The 13,032-nt window shown below is 42.2% G+C and overlaps 1 protein-coding gene and 1 non-coding gene across 2 annotated transcripts in view; both read left to right on the top strand.

Moving 5' to 3' along the window:
- LOC126236082 (probable chitinase 10) overlaps positions 1–13,032 on the top strand; it is a 390,810-nt gene that overhangs the window by 345,375 nt on the left and 32,403 nt on the right. The window contains exons 10-11 of the mRNA XM_049945145.1: positions 2,138–2,355; positions 10,362–10,516. Coding sequence (XP_049801102.1) covers positions 2,138–2,355; positions 10,362–10,516 — 373 coding nt within the window. The remainder of the gene's footprint in view (positions 1–2,137; positions 2,356–10,361; positions 10,517–13,032) is intronic.
- Positions 1,736–1,810, top strand: Trnas-cga (transfer RNA serine (anticodon CGA)). The gene has a single exon. It is a non-coding gene; the product is annotated as a tRNA-Ser (tRNA).

Genomic DNA, 13,032 nt, shown 5'->3' with positions numbered 1-13,032 from the left:
GTCAGTATCTGCACGTTAGGAGTGTTGCATACCAGTCGGGCGTTACCTCATACCGATCGCTTTATTTACGTATGCTGTCAGTGTCTTACTAGATTCCCCAAAAAACCGAAAACAGTGAACCGTCTAGAAACTGAGTGAGGCTACATTATGGGCCAGATAAACTATGGAACATTTTTGTTCCGCATTGTTATCCTCCAGTCTGTTACTTAATAATAATCAGCATTTACAGCAATACTGAAACAGTCAATATTTAATTCAGGCTTTATTCGAAAATTGTTGATTTGTAACATGAAACAGAGGGACGTTGTAGTAAAAATAAGTGCAATAATATAGTTCTGTCATAAAGCGCAGGGAGACGCAATTTCCTCAGCGAAGCCCGAACAACAGGGGACTGACATACTAGAAGATGCAGTGACACTATGAAATTGTGCATTGATAATGGCTAGCCGAAATCTAGATTTGCCGAATTAAACTTGCAAGGAAAGGACAACTAATTGCTGTGCTCTATCATTTGAAAAAGATGAGAAAAAAAGAGCCGCAAAACAAAAATACATCAAACATCGCTTCAATACTTCGTCGAAAATGCATAAAACATGTTTCCTTTATTCATGAGCAACCATCGCAGTTATCAATAATAACAGAAAACTCTTATCTTTGATCATGATGAAAAACGTTCCATTAAGTACAAACAACAATAATAATACAGATTTTTTTATATTTGTGCACGAAAACTGTACTTGCATCAAAATTAATTGCTTTGGTTACATAAAAGCTCAGAATTTGTAGATCAACTAACTGTTATTAGTTGTAAAATACAATTTATATTCTGTAACGGTATAAAATACACAATGGACTGACAGTGAGCGATGTGCGAGGAAAAACAAACAATCAGTCAAAAACGAAAGGGAAATTTTTGGCTCCTACTTTCTCTCGCAACTGTTAATTTATGTCTCATGTCTGCCCCCGGTAGCTGAATGGTCAGCGTGACAGTTTGTCAATCCTTTGGACCCGGGTTCGATTCCCGGCTGGATCGGGGAATTTTCTCCGCCCAGGGACTGGGTGTTGTGCTGTCATCATCATGATCCTATCATCCTCATCGAATGCAGGTCGCCGAAGTGGCGTCAAATTGAAAGACCGGCACCCGGCGAACGGCCAGCCCACGCGGGGCCCTAGCCACATTATTAAATAAATAAATTTATGTTTCTTTCCCTACCAATTCTACCAATACCACCGGTAATCCTACGATTTACTACGTCATTTATGTAGTGTAGCAAAGCTACCGAAGCGTAGTGTTTGTAAAGAACAACTCTACTCGAATGTGTGCATGTTTGGGGGACCATGGAAACACAAGAGGGCGGCAATAGAGAGTGATGCTTGCTGAGGGAAGGTACATAGTGTGAATGTGAGGAAACTCTTGTGAGTGTCAGAATGAGATATTCACTCTACAACGGAGTGTGCGCTGATATGAAACTTCCTGGCAGATTAAAACTGTGTGCCGGACCGAGACTCGAACTCGGGACCTTTGCCTTTCGCGGGCAAGTGCTCTACCAACTGAGCTACCCAAGCACGACTCACGACCCGTCCTCACAGTTTTAGTTCTGCCAGTACCTCGTCTCCTACCTTCCAAACTTAACAGAAGCTGCCTGCTAGTTTCGCAGGAGAGCTTCTGTTAAGTTTGGAAGGTAGGAGACGAGGTACTGGCAGAAGTAAAGCTGTGAGGACGGGTCGTGAGTCGTGCTTGGGTAGCTCAGTTGGTAGAGCACTTGCCCGCGAAAGGCAAAGGTCCCGAGTTCGAGTCTCGGGCCGGCAACAGTTTTAATCTGCCAGGAAGTTTCTTGTGATTGTGTGTGTGTGTTGTGCGATTTATTTAGCATGCTTGTGTGCGCCTTTCACGAGATTACCTTAAGTGCCTTAATGATAGAGAAACTTCTTCATAACTTCCTTTTTGGAGGGGTTTCACCAGGTGTTCTCTAGATTTACTTTGTAACCCTAGTGTCCAGGCGCTCAACTATAATTAGAGGTCGGCGAGTCTTTTACGATGCTCTCCGGCGCTCTGTCCTGGGCAGTAGAGACCAGTTTTGCTAGAGAGGAGGGACGAGTCGGAGGGAGGTCAGTAACACTGTGTTGTGTGCTGCAGGCCGGCCGCCGCAGGTGTTCTGCTACATGACGAGCTGGTCGGGGAAGCGGCCGGGCGCGGGCAAGTTCAGCCCGGAGGACGTGGACCCGTCGCTGTGCACGCACGTCGTGTTCGCGTTCGCCACCCTCAAGGACCACAAGCTGGCGCCGGCCAACGACAAGGACGACGACCTCTACGAGCGGGTCATCGCGCTGCGCGAGAAGAACCCCCAGCTCAAGGTGAGGCGCGCGAGCGCAAAACAAAACTGCAGAGCGCCTCGCGCGTGATTCAAGAAACGCCGCCGCGGCAGAGCTAAGTGCGGGGTGCATTCTGCGTATGCAGCAAGCGTCGCTCCTCCGACACTGGATGTAAACACCGAGGTTGCCCAGCCGGAATGGCAAGTAGCTGTTTCGAGTCAGACGAAATTATGTACGTAAGGAGACGGTATCTCTCTTACGAGTAATGCGGCACACAAAACGTGTGCAAAAGGGCTCTTCTGAACTCGTAGCACTAGTAATTTCGAGAATACTTGGCGTAAACTCAATTTACTCGTTGCAAATCTCCTACAGTTTGTGGTCGTTCACTTTAATTGCGAAGATATACAGTATGTACTGGAATTAACAGCGAAGACTGACGCAAGTGAAAGTACACGATGATATTGGCAAAAACGTTCCTGTAAACACAGGTCTGCCAACTAGTCATTTGCGAGGCAACTGCGAAACTGTGATTATGAGATGCCTCTGATTTCAGTATGAAATATTGTCCCAGTTAGTAGGGCGTATCTGAGACGTAGTCTTTTCTATTAAATCTAATTGGTTACAAATACGGTGCTAACTCACATGGTATTCATGAGTCACTACCTGAGCAACGCTCTTCGTTTAATGCGTGGGTAGGGGTACGAGGTAACCATATCATTGTGACATAGTACGAGGGGCGTTCAGAAAGTAAGCTCCGATCGGTCGCGAAATGGAAACGACTATGAAAATCCGATAAAGCTTTGCACAGATGTGTTGGGTAGTGTCTCTAGTATAACCCCAGTTAGCATCACGTCGCTCTTCTCATTTCTGAGCTCGCAGTGAGTGCGTAAAGATGGCTAGAAAATAGTGTCTGCCGCCAAGTACGAGGGCCTGGTGAGAAATTTCGCCTGAAGCTATGCAGCTAACATTACATAACTGTCGTGCTGTTTCTTCTTCAAGACAATTCTCAGCCGCATTCTGCAGGGGCAATGAAGATGCTCCTGCATCGTTTTCAAATGGAAATGTGAGATTACCCACAATACAGTCCGCAATTGTCTCCCCCTGAGTTTCATCTCTGGTCACATGAACCGCTGTCTTTGAAGACAACATTTTGACACAGACAACGAGGTGTAGGCCAGCGTGGAGAATTGGCGGAAAGCACTGGCGGCTGCCTTCTATGATGAGGCTATTGAAAAGTTGGTACAACGCTATGACAAAAGTCTAAGTCAGAACGGCGACTACGTAGAGAAGTAGCTGAAAGGTGTAGCTAATTGTTACAAGTAAAACATTTCTGATGTTCACTGTGATTTCAATTTGGCAATCAATCGGAGCTTACTTTCTGAACAGGCCTCGTATATTTTTTCCCAAGTAAAAGTGAGGACGATAGTACCTCCCGTTTCTGCAGCATGATCGTCTAGGATTGCTTGTGCAACATTGGAGAATGTAGTTCTTGATGCATATATGCAGACTGAAGCAACGAATGAAAATTTTTACCAAGTCTGGGATTCGAACCCAAGTCTCTTGCTTACAAGGCAGATTCGCTAACCATTGCGCTACCCTGCCACAGTGGCTTTGCACAACTGCACCGACTATCCCTGTGCCTCCCGTCTATATTCCTATTCATGCCTCAGCTCACTTGGTGTTCCCCCTAAACTGGAACGGCACTGCAAAGGCTCTCAGCTGTATTATAATAGCACCTCACTATGGAACGAGTGTAGGGGGAATACCAGGTGGGCTGAGGCACGAATGGGAATTTGGATTGAGGATGAATGGTTGCCAGGGTAATCCGTGGAGTTGTGAAAAAGGTCCCTGGAACCTGTTTCAGAACCAATTTCGTTTGATAAAAGCACCTATGCTGGGTTTCAGGCAGGGACGCCGATTCGGTCGACGCTGAGGTGCTGTTCCAATATGGTTGAGAGCCTCTGCAATGCTGTTTCGAGAATAGGGGCAACACAAAGTGGGCTGAGGCGTGAATGGGTATTTGGGCTGAGGAGGGTGGCGTGATAGGGGGGGGGATCTGTGCAGTTGCGCAAAGCCACTGTGCCAGGATGATATGGAGGTATTGCGGTTAGCACATCTCCCTAGTGAGCAGGAACCCAGGTTCCCGTCTCGGTCTTGGAACAAAATTGCATTAGTTGCTTCAGTCTGCATATACAGGGTGGTCCATTGACCGTGACCGGGCCAAATATCTCACGAAATAATTGGTAAACGGTTCATTTTAACACAGGTAATGTATCACGAAGCAAATACCGTCCGCACTGGCGGAATGCTACGTGATACCACGTACTTATACGTTTGTGACTATTATAGCGCCAAAGCGAAGAAAGTGGTCCAACTAAAACATTAATATTTCTTTACGTACTACACGAATACGTAATAAAAAATGGGGGTTCCTATTAAAAAAAAAGTAGTTAATATCCGTTTGACCTATGGCAGTCCCATTTAGCGGGCCAACAATAGAGCCATCTGGTTCCCCCCTTCAAGCTAGACATGTCTCGTTCTTTGTAGTTTTTTCGTTTGATGCTTATTTCGTGAGATATTTGGCACGGTCACTATCAATGGACCACCCTGTATACATCATAGATGTCTGAGACTTGGAAAGGTCTCTGGTGATATGTAGTTTCTTTAGAATGTAGTTCGTGTGTGATGGGGCACAAGCAAATTTTGCTGCTGATGTAAGACCACATCTAATAAGCTGATATGGCCCAAGTTGAATAGCTTTCTGTCTGTGAAGCATCTCCAAAGTGAAATGTACTGTAGTCTCTTTGATACGGCTGAAGAAAAGAAGCAACGAACTGTACAATCTTTTCAAGATTTACGAGGTTGTCCGAAGCTGCCTGAAAAAATCGTTACTCTGGAGACGAGTGTAGTATTGTATCTAAAAGTGGTGGAACACTTCAGTTAACAAGTACGAGTCTACGGTACACTGTAACCAATAACGTGCTGAAATAGTACTACATTTCTTGCTAAGGAAATTTGAGCCCAGTTGGATAGGAATTTAATTTAATACTTTACTTTTATTGATTTTGACGTATTGTCAATGCAATAAGAGACTGCTGTTTCAAAAAAGACGTTCTTAAAAGTACAGACTCCCAAGTGATACTTTTTGTTCACAGTATATAAAAACTGACCATTGCAAATTTAGACTTCTAATTTCTTCGAAATGTTTTCATTTCGTATGTATTTTTACTGTTTCATACTGAAGTCAGTGGCACCTCGTAGTAAGACGATATTCATTCGTTTATTTGTCGTATGATGACAGGAGAAAATTCTAGACAGCTATTTCCAACAAATATCCAAGTGATTCCGTTGTTCCTGTCTACCGGTTTTATGCAACCCACAATGCCCTCAAAAATCACATGCAAGATTTTCATATTCTCTCGCTCGCTATGTGCAAACTATTAGTCGTACGGAAAAAAATGAACAGGACCTTTTTTTAGAAAATTTAATTCAATTAAAATTTGTGCTGCGATACGTTTTCACTGCAGGACACAGTTATTGAGCTGTTCAAGAAAAATGTCGGTTTTATATGTTTTCTTGAATAATTCGAAAACTACTGCCTCTAATGAAAATGTAGCCCAATACAAAATTTAATTACATTAAATTTCCTACAGAACCGTCTTGTTCATTTTTTCTGTAGGACTAATAGTTTGCGTTTAGTGAGCCAGAGAATATGAAAATCTTGTACGTGGTATTTGAAGGTGTTGCAGGCCGCATAGATAGGGAACCTGAACTATCCGGTATACATTTCTAGATTGATATATCCAATCTCAACTTCATAATGGATTCATAGCCCTTAGTCCAGATCTGAAATACAGGCAGAAGCTTTTGATGCCAAATTCTGAAGGTCTTCCATTGTTGCTTTGAATGTTCTGAGGGAACATTCCGTTGTTGTGTGAAGTTCTGTTTTCTGCCCTTCGCCACAGTCATATTGCGAAGTGGGCTTCCGTTCCCACTGGTGCAGGAACGCTGCATATCTGTCCCTGTCACTTCCAGTCCGATTCAGCAGGCACCAATTTGAAATGACTCCTACAACTTTCAGTCGGTGGGGTTCTAATAAAAAAATTCTGAATGAATCGGTAATTCTAGATTGTTTTATATAATTGTACACACGTTCAGCAATCGCTGTGATCTTATGAATGGTGGTGGAATATTACTAGGAACCCATAGCCACTGCACATTTGTGGGGCGAATACACCCTATGATAGGGTTTTAGTGCGAGCACCGTTTCCTCAGGTGGAACAGCAGTATTCTGCGACTGGGCATATTCACTGTAGCCTTCATCCCGCTATTATCGTGTACTTTGACTCGTGTCAGTCTAGATACAGGTCTCTAACTGATAGGTGAGTAAATATATTATTCATCCTAGCAGCCAGGCATAATCTGCTTATCAAGCTGTTTGTATGAGCTCTTCGGGACGGAAACCGGGAATAGCCTGTTTTCAAGTGGTGATACGGATATGGGCCTAGAATTTCCTATTTTTGGCGCAAATCGTCCAAAAGAAAAGAACAACGCCAAAACTGGACTTAAAAATTAGATAGTTATGAGACGCAGCCAGCAATTTACAGCAATATGGGAAAAAAGATAAGGTCAGAGTTCATGCTAGTGATCATTGAAATAACAGGGTAGTGTATTTTGTACGATGTACCAGTAGCATGTGATACAGTACTTCCCATGTCGCTCTCACGCCGTGGCTGTCATAAACGGTACGAATATCTAATGAATCATGCATGGTGCCCGTCGATCGGTTTTAGTCTCGGAAAGAAGCACAGGAATGACACAAGATCCTCTTTATGGCTTTTCAATTCTGTCGGACTGCATTCTCTCCCTTTTCTTGTAACTGAGAGAATGTTTTTATACAATCCACGTAGCTGCTGAGCTAGGAAGGTTGCCGCCGTATCGGGAGTCACTCGCCACATCAGGCAGCTATTGCTGTTGAGACAGGAACATCGAAACCCCTGATTTGTCACCAATGTTTGGTTAAATAGAATCACAAGTCTCAGCCACACATAAATCGGTTCGTGATTAGTTCATGGAAAAGTTCAAAATCGAATAAACGGGTACCTCGTAAAGAAACCAGCACGTATGGGCAGATGGAATTCCCCAAGCAATTCAGGAAAGAGGGCATCAACACCGGTTCTCAATCATCCTATGGGCAGGCGTACTTGGCGATAGATTAATACGGCCATTCGTGCTACCACAAAGTTTAACTGGGGCACATTATCAGGACTTTCTCATTAATGTACTGCCTACCTTGCTGGAGGCTGTGTCATTGCAGCAACGAATAAAAATGTGGTTCAAGCATGATGACGCACCAGCACATTTTTGTCATAATGTGCGCGAACAACTGACTTAGACATTTCAGGACCACTTAATTGGAAGGGGAGAGGGGATAAAACCTTGGCCTGTTCCTACCGGTGCATCATTTCATTTCTTATGCTGGAGGGAGGGGGGGAAGGGTGCATTCTCATGAATGGACGCCACGTTGAACACCTCCTGTAAACATGTGTTTGTCGCAGAAACTATCCATTTCCGGGCCCATGTTTATTGGATCTATCTCAAAAAGTATGCATTTTCGGACCTGTGTATTTGGTCTTATTTTCCTTGTTTCGATGAGTGACCACCTCTCAAAGTATTCGACACTTTTTCGGAACACCCTGTATATATCAGTCTGAGTGAGGAATAAAATCACAGCCGGCCGCGGTGGTCGTGCGGTTCTAGGCGCTGCAGTCCGGAACCGCGGGACTGCTACGGTCGCAGGTTCGAATCCTGCCTCGGGCATGGATGTGTGTGATGTCCTTAGGTTAGTTAGGTTTAAGTAGTTCTAAGTTCTAGGGGACTGATGACCTAAGATGTTAAGTCCCATAGTGCTCAGAGCCATTTGAACCATTTAGTTTGAATAAAATCACAAAAATATGTTCCGCTTCCATGTAAAATGTGGTTATGAAATATACCTTTACACTCTTAGTTTTGCAATTCTTGCAGCTCTATAGAGGTAGCGTGCTCGAAAATTTGACAACAGAGAACGTATATCGGTTCAGTTGCTGTCAATGTTTCGTACCTACTTCCAGATCATGTTTGCTAATCACGATTTTCAGTTTCACAAGGTCATGTACTTCATTACTCGTGCTGTGAATAAAGGAAACTGCATGAAATATGAAACGCGCGCTGCTTATCGTTGTGGTGCGGAACGTAGCAAACGTAGCGGCCTCGGGATCTGTAGAAATTACGCCTTCTCTTCCGGCGGAGCGTGACCGAGCAGCCATGAAGCACGTAGGCGGCGCAATCCATGTGGAACAGGCGAACTACATAATCAGGATTTACAAGGTTGAACAAGAGACGTCGCTACAGTGGCTGATCACTATTATAGCAGTTGCAATGATGTTTTCTTCGCAAGAATCATTCCTATAACAAATTAGTAGCAATATCTTTGAACTTTCACTCCATACCGCCCAATCACACTAATTTTAATTAGTATTTATTTCAGTCATATTATGCTCTGCTCCACTGCGAAATCCCCTCCTTCCGTCCTATCCAGCCCTGTATACCCATACATCCTTCAGTATTTTCTGAAGCTGTTATTAAAGACGATATACGGATGTGGGCTGGCATTACCTGTTGTTATCAGTGCTGCAATAAAATTTGAGATTTCAGCAGTTCATCGACATTCTTAAGGCCTCAATTACTGTTAATACGTAAGAGACTCGCACTTCCATAAAATTAACTGCAGGTAATTACATCAAATATTTCGTGAGTTTAATTTGAGTTTCAAGCAACGTACAGATAATTGACCATGAAAATTGTGAACACTTCAAGAAGCAAATGTTATGTTTGCATGGCTGCCATCGTACAAAAGTTTTAGCATGATAGGCTCTGTTTTCTTTGAGTCATTCACAAAACTAGGAAACTTTCTAACTCTCCGAATTAAACAAGCAGCCCATTCAGGATACCACATATCTTTCTCACTCTCTCTATTCATTTAGTCGATTCTGACTCTGTAGTACTGAAGTTCGCCAATTTCTTCTGTGCCATACTCTCCCCCATAGACTTACCAGTTTTAAATTCACTACTTCTGTGATATGCCATCGATCTATCAAATCTTTTGTCGCCTTCTTCTTGTGCAATCGATCTTCCCCAGTGTTAACGTCTTTTCCAGGGAATCATGAGAAGACTTGCTATGCCCAAAGAAGACACTTTTTGTTTCAGATCTTCCAGGGAGCAATCCGGTTTTGTTTGGTGTAATACTGATCTACTCATTCTCTTTGTGGTCCATGGAACTCAGGTCAGTTTCCTACAACATCATAATTCAAAGGTGTCTGTTCTACACCGTTCAGCCATACTTGTGGTCCAGGTCTCACATCTATACATCACAACTGGAAAGACTATAGCCCTTAATAAAAGGGTCTTTGTTGTTAAAGTTATGTCTGTACCGCTCAAAACTTTATCAAGGTTGTACATTGCCTTTCTACCAAGTAACAAGTGGCTCTTGATTTCATGGCTGCAGTCGACATCAGCAGAAATATGGGAGCTGAGATGACTGAACATAGAAACCATTTCCATTGTTCTCATGCTATATGCCCCGATGTGATAGGTATAGTTGTCATAATTTTAGTTTTCTTGACATTCAGTATTAGACGAACCTTTGCACTTCCTTCTTTCACATTCAGTTAAAGGGTCTTTAACTCTTCTTCACTTTTCACAATTCCAAAAAATGTGTTACAATGCTGCAAGGGCAAGTGGCGTCATTTAGCTATCGGTGTTTTCCAGAATCCTAAGAAATCTACACACAGGATTAATAGGGACAATATTATCTAGTGTAATTTAAATAGATGATAACTGTTTCGTTGTGCGTCTGTGTTAACGTCTGCTTTTTATTTACTTTTCAGAACACCTTCTGTAAAACAATATTACTTAAGTAGTATTTACAAATACATTGCGAATAATCTGTTTCCCTCGGTTAGATAATTTGGTAAATATTTGTCAGTAAACACGTGTGCTGTCGTTTTCAGGTGCTGCTCGCTATCGGAGGATGGGCATTCGGATCGACGCCTTTTAAGGAGTTGACATCGAATGTGTTCAGGATGAACCAGTTTGTGTACGACGCCATCGAGCTGCTCCGAGACTTCAAGTTTGACGGTCTGGACGTTGATTGGGAGTACCCGAGGTACGCGTCACAACAGTGACTTGTGACAAGAGAAATCGATGCGATTATACATACATATTAGTTCCAGTAAATCAAAACGAAGACACTATTCTAAAAATAAGTATTTTAATGTGTGCAGTTTGGTGATGAAAAGACATGGAAAAATGGGATCGAAGGGACACATGTAGATACATTTGGCAGAAGCCTGTGAATGCAAGAAAATTTGTTGTAAATACGATTAAAAAGCAGGTTCTCTTCATTACAATACAGAATCCCAATCTTATTGTCTCAGCTAGTGGAATACTGTTGAGTCTGTTAACCACATCCATTGTTTTTCAGCTAGAAGTTCATTCCTTCGATAATGTTTTGAGATAAATTTTGAATTATTCTTAGGATTACCAAGTTGTCTATTGCGTAACTGGTTGACGGAAGTGCAGTATTTGGTAGTGAAATAACATCCTAAATTCAAGTCCTTTATTAGTTCAATGTTAATGTGCATACTATAAAATGCTCCTCTTTTGTACATTAACTTATGATGAAAGTAAAATCTGTGCACACAGACCAAAAACTTATCATCATATAATAATGCGTGAAATTCCGCAAGCCTAGAAAGAATTTTTGAATAGTCGTGTTACCTAATGGTGATAAACTAGCACCAAATTTCACGTGAAATCGAAAGTGCTATTGTATACTAATTTTAAACTTATTACGTGTTTCGGATTGTATCAACTTCTGACCGTTTGATGATTATTGAACTGGAGATACTTTCTTCATGTTATATGTTAACAGACATTGAAGATATATTTAACATCCATGAACAATAGTTATGTGGTACTATCAGAGTCTACAAGACTGATACGTTGAAAATAATATTACGTAATAAAGGAGAACCGTACTGGTTGTGCTTGTCTGTCGTACCTGTACTTACAATAAATAGTCTTCAGCTGCCATTATCTGCTGGCAAACACAATTATTGTAGCGCATTTGTATTTACCTGACGTTCACTCGGATTTCTTTGAACTTTTCATGAGGTCCTCCTTACATGAATACCTGAAGAAGTGGTGAAAAGTAATACTTCTAATTTTTATATGAAAACTCTTAAAGATTTTTAAATAAAATGAACGCCATTAACAGTCTATATCTCTATTCTTCATGTCTACGTATTTATTTCTCAACGTAGTCACTCTAGATACGAACACATTTCTCCCAGAGAGAGACCAGTTTCTTGATACCGTCATTGTAGAATGGCTGATGTTTTTGACGGAGCCGGAGCCACAGCCTCATATCTACTTCCTCCGCTTCATCATTATCAAAGTGAAGTCCTCGAAGGTGTTATTTAAGTTTTGGGAACAGATGAAAATCGGATGAGCCCAAGTCGGGACTATGTGGATGACTATCGACGATACTGAATCCAAGACGTCAGATAGTTGCAGATGTCACAACGCTCGTGTGTGATCTGGCATTGTCATGCCGAAGCAGTGGGTTCTCCATTAATGGAGGAATTCTTAGATTTCAAAACTCGATTGCAGCACCCTATTTCTCACGCACTGACATGTTAAGTAACACACAACCATGTTACCAATCGGAGCCCTATAGTGGCAGAAGGCTAAAAATGTGGAGGCGTGAAGAATACTGATGTAGAATGTTAATAACGTTCGTTTTATTTCAAACGCTATAAGAGTTTTCACGTCAAGGCACTGCCTTTCAGCAGGACCTCTTGACAGCTGCAACTAGAAAAAAATATTAGTACATTATGTTACTAATATGGGAAGAAACATTTAACCTGTTACTTTATGCATATAGGGCAGCAAGTGAATCATTACAATAGTGTACGTTCACAATGTTGCTCCTGCAGCGTACTTGTCTCTCTGTCGTGGTTTTTCCTTCCATTGCATCTAGAAACCGAACATTGTGTTTGCTTGTGAAATGTTTTGATTACGCAGCTCGGAATGTAAGACGAAAGAACAGGACACAGAATTTTTCTTTCTCGACATTAGTCGTTACAAAACTCAAATTTAATTGCTACAAAGCTCAAATATTTCCGTCCACAGTAAAAAGTAGGTTTAACTGACAATTAATGTAATAAAGCTCTGATGGGAACATTGTGACTACATTATTCAGGTGTGTACTTGGTTTATACTGTAGTTCGAATCACGAACGTTGGCGGTCGAGTTTCGGCTTGTTTGAGCATCTATGTCACGTATTCTCAGACAGCCAATGAGTGTTCAGTATGTTCTGAGCGCTCTACTGTGAATGCTGTACTTAATGCGAGCGTTAAACGTGATCGTAGCCAGTTGTTTACTGAATTTCGATTTCATATGTTGCGAGTTGTTGTTGTTAATTGTGGTTGTAAGAGACAAATTCTGCATAAGTAAGCGAGAGAGACAGTTTGCAGGAGGTACGCTTTCTTCTAGCAGAAAGCACGTGCATGCGCGTACTGCATCTGTCGCTTGGAATCGTCAGCAATGCAATCCCCGTCCGTGCCTCGACATGCGCGAACTGCCATCGTTTGTGGATCGAGCTGTACTAGTTGTGTG

This window comes from Schistocerca nitens, chromosome 2, assembly GCF_023898315.1.
Source record: "Schistocerca nitens isolate TAMUIC-IGC-003100 chromosome 2, iqSchNite1.1, whole genome shotgun sequence".
NCBI classification, from domain to species: Eukaryota; Metazoa; Arthropoda; class Insecta; order Orthoptera; family Acrididae; genus Schistocerca; species Schistocerca nitens.
This window is presented reverse-complemented; position numbering and strand designations above follow the sequence as displayed.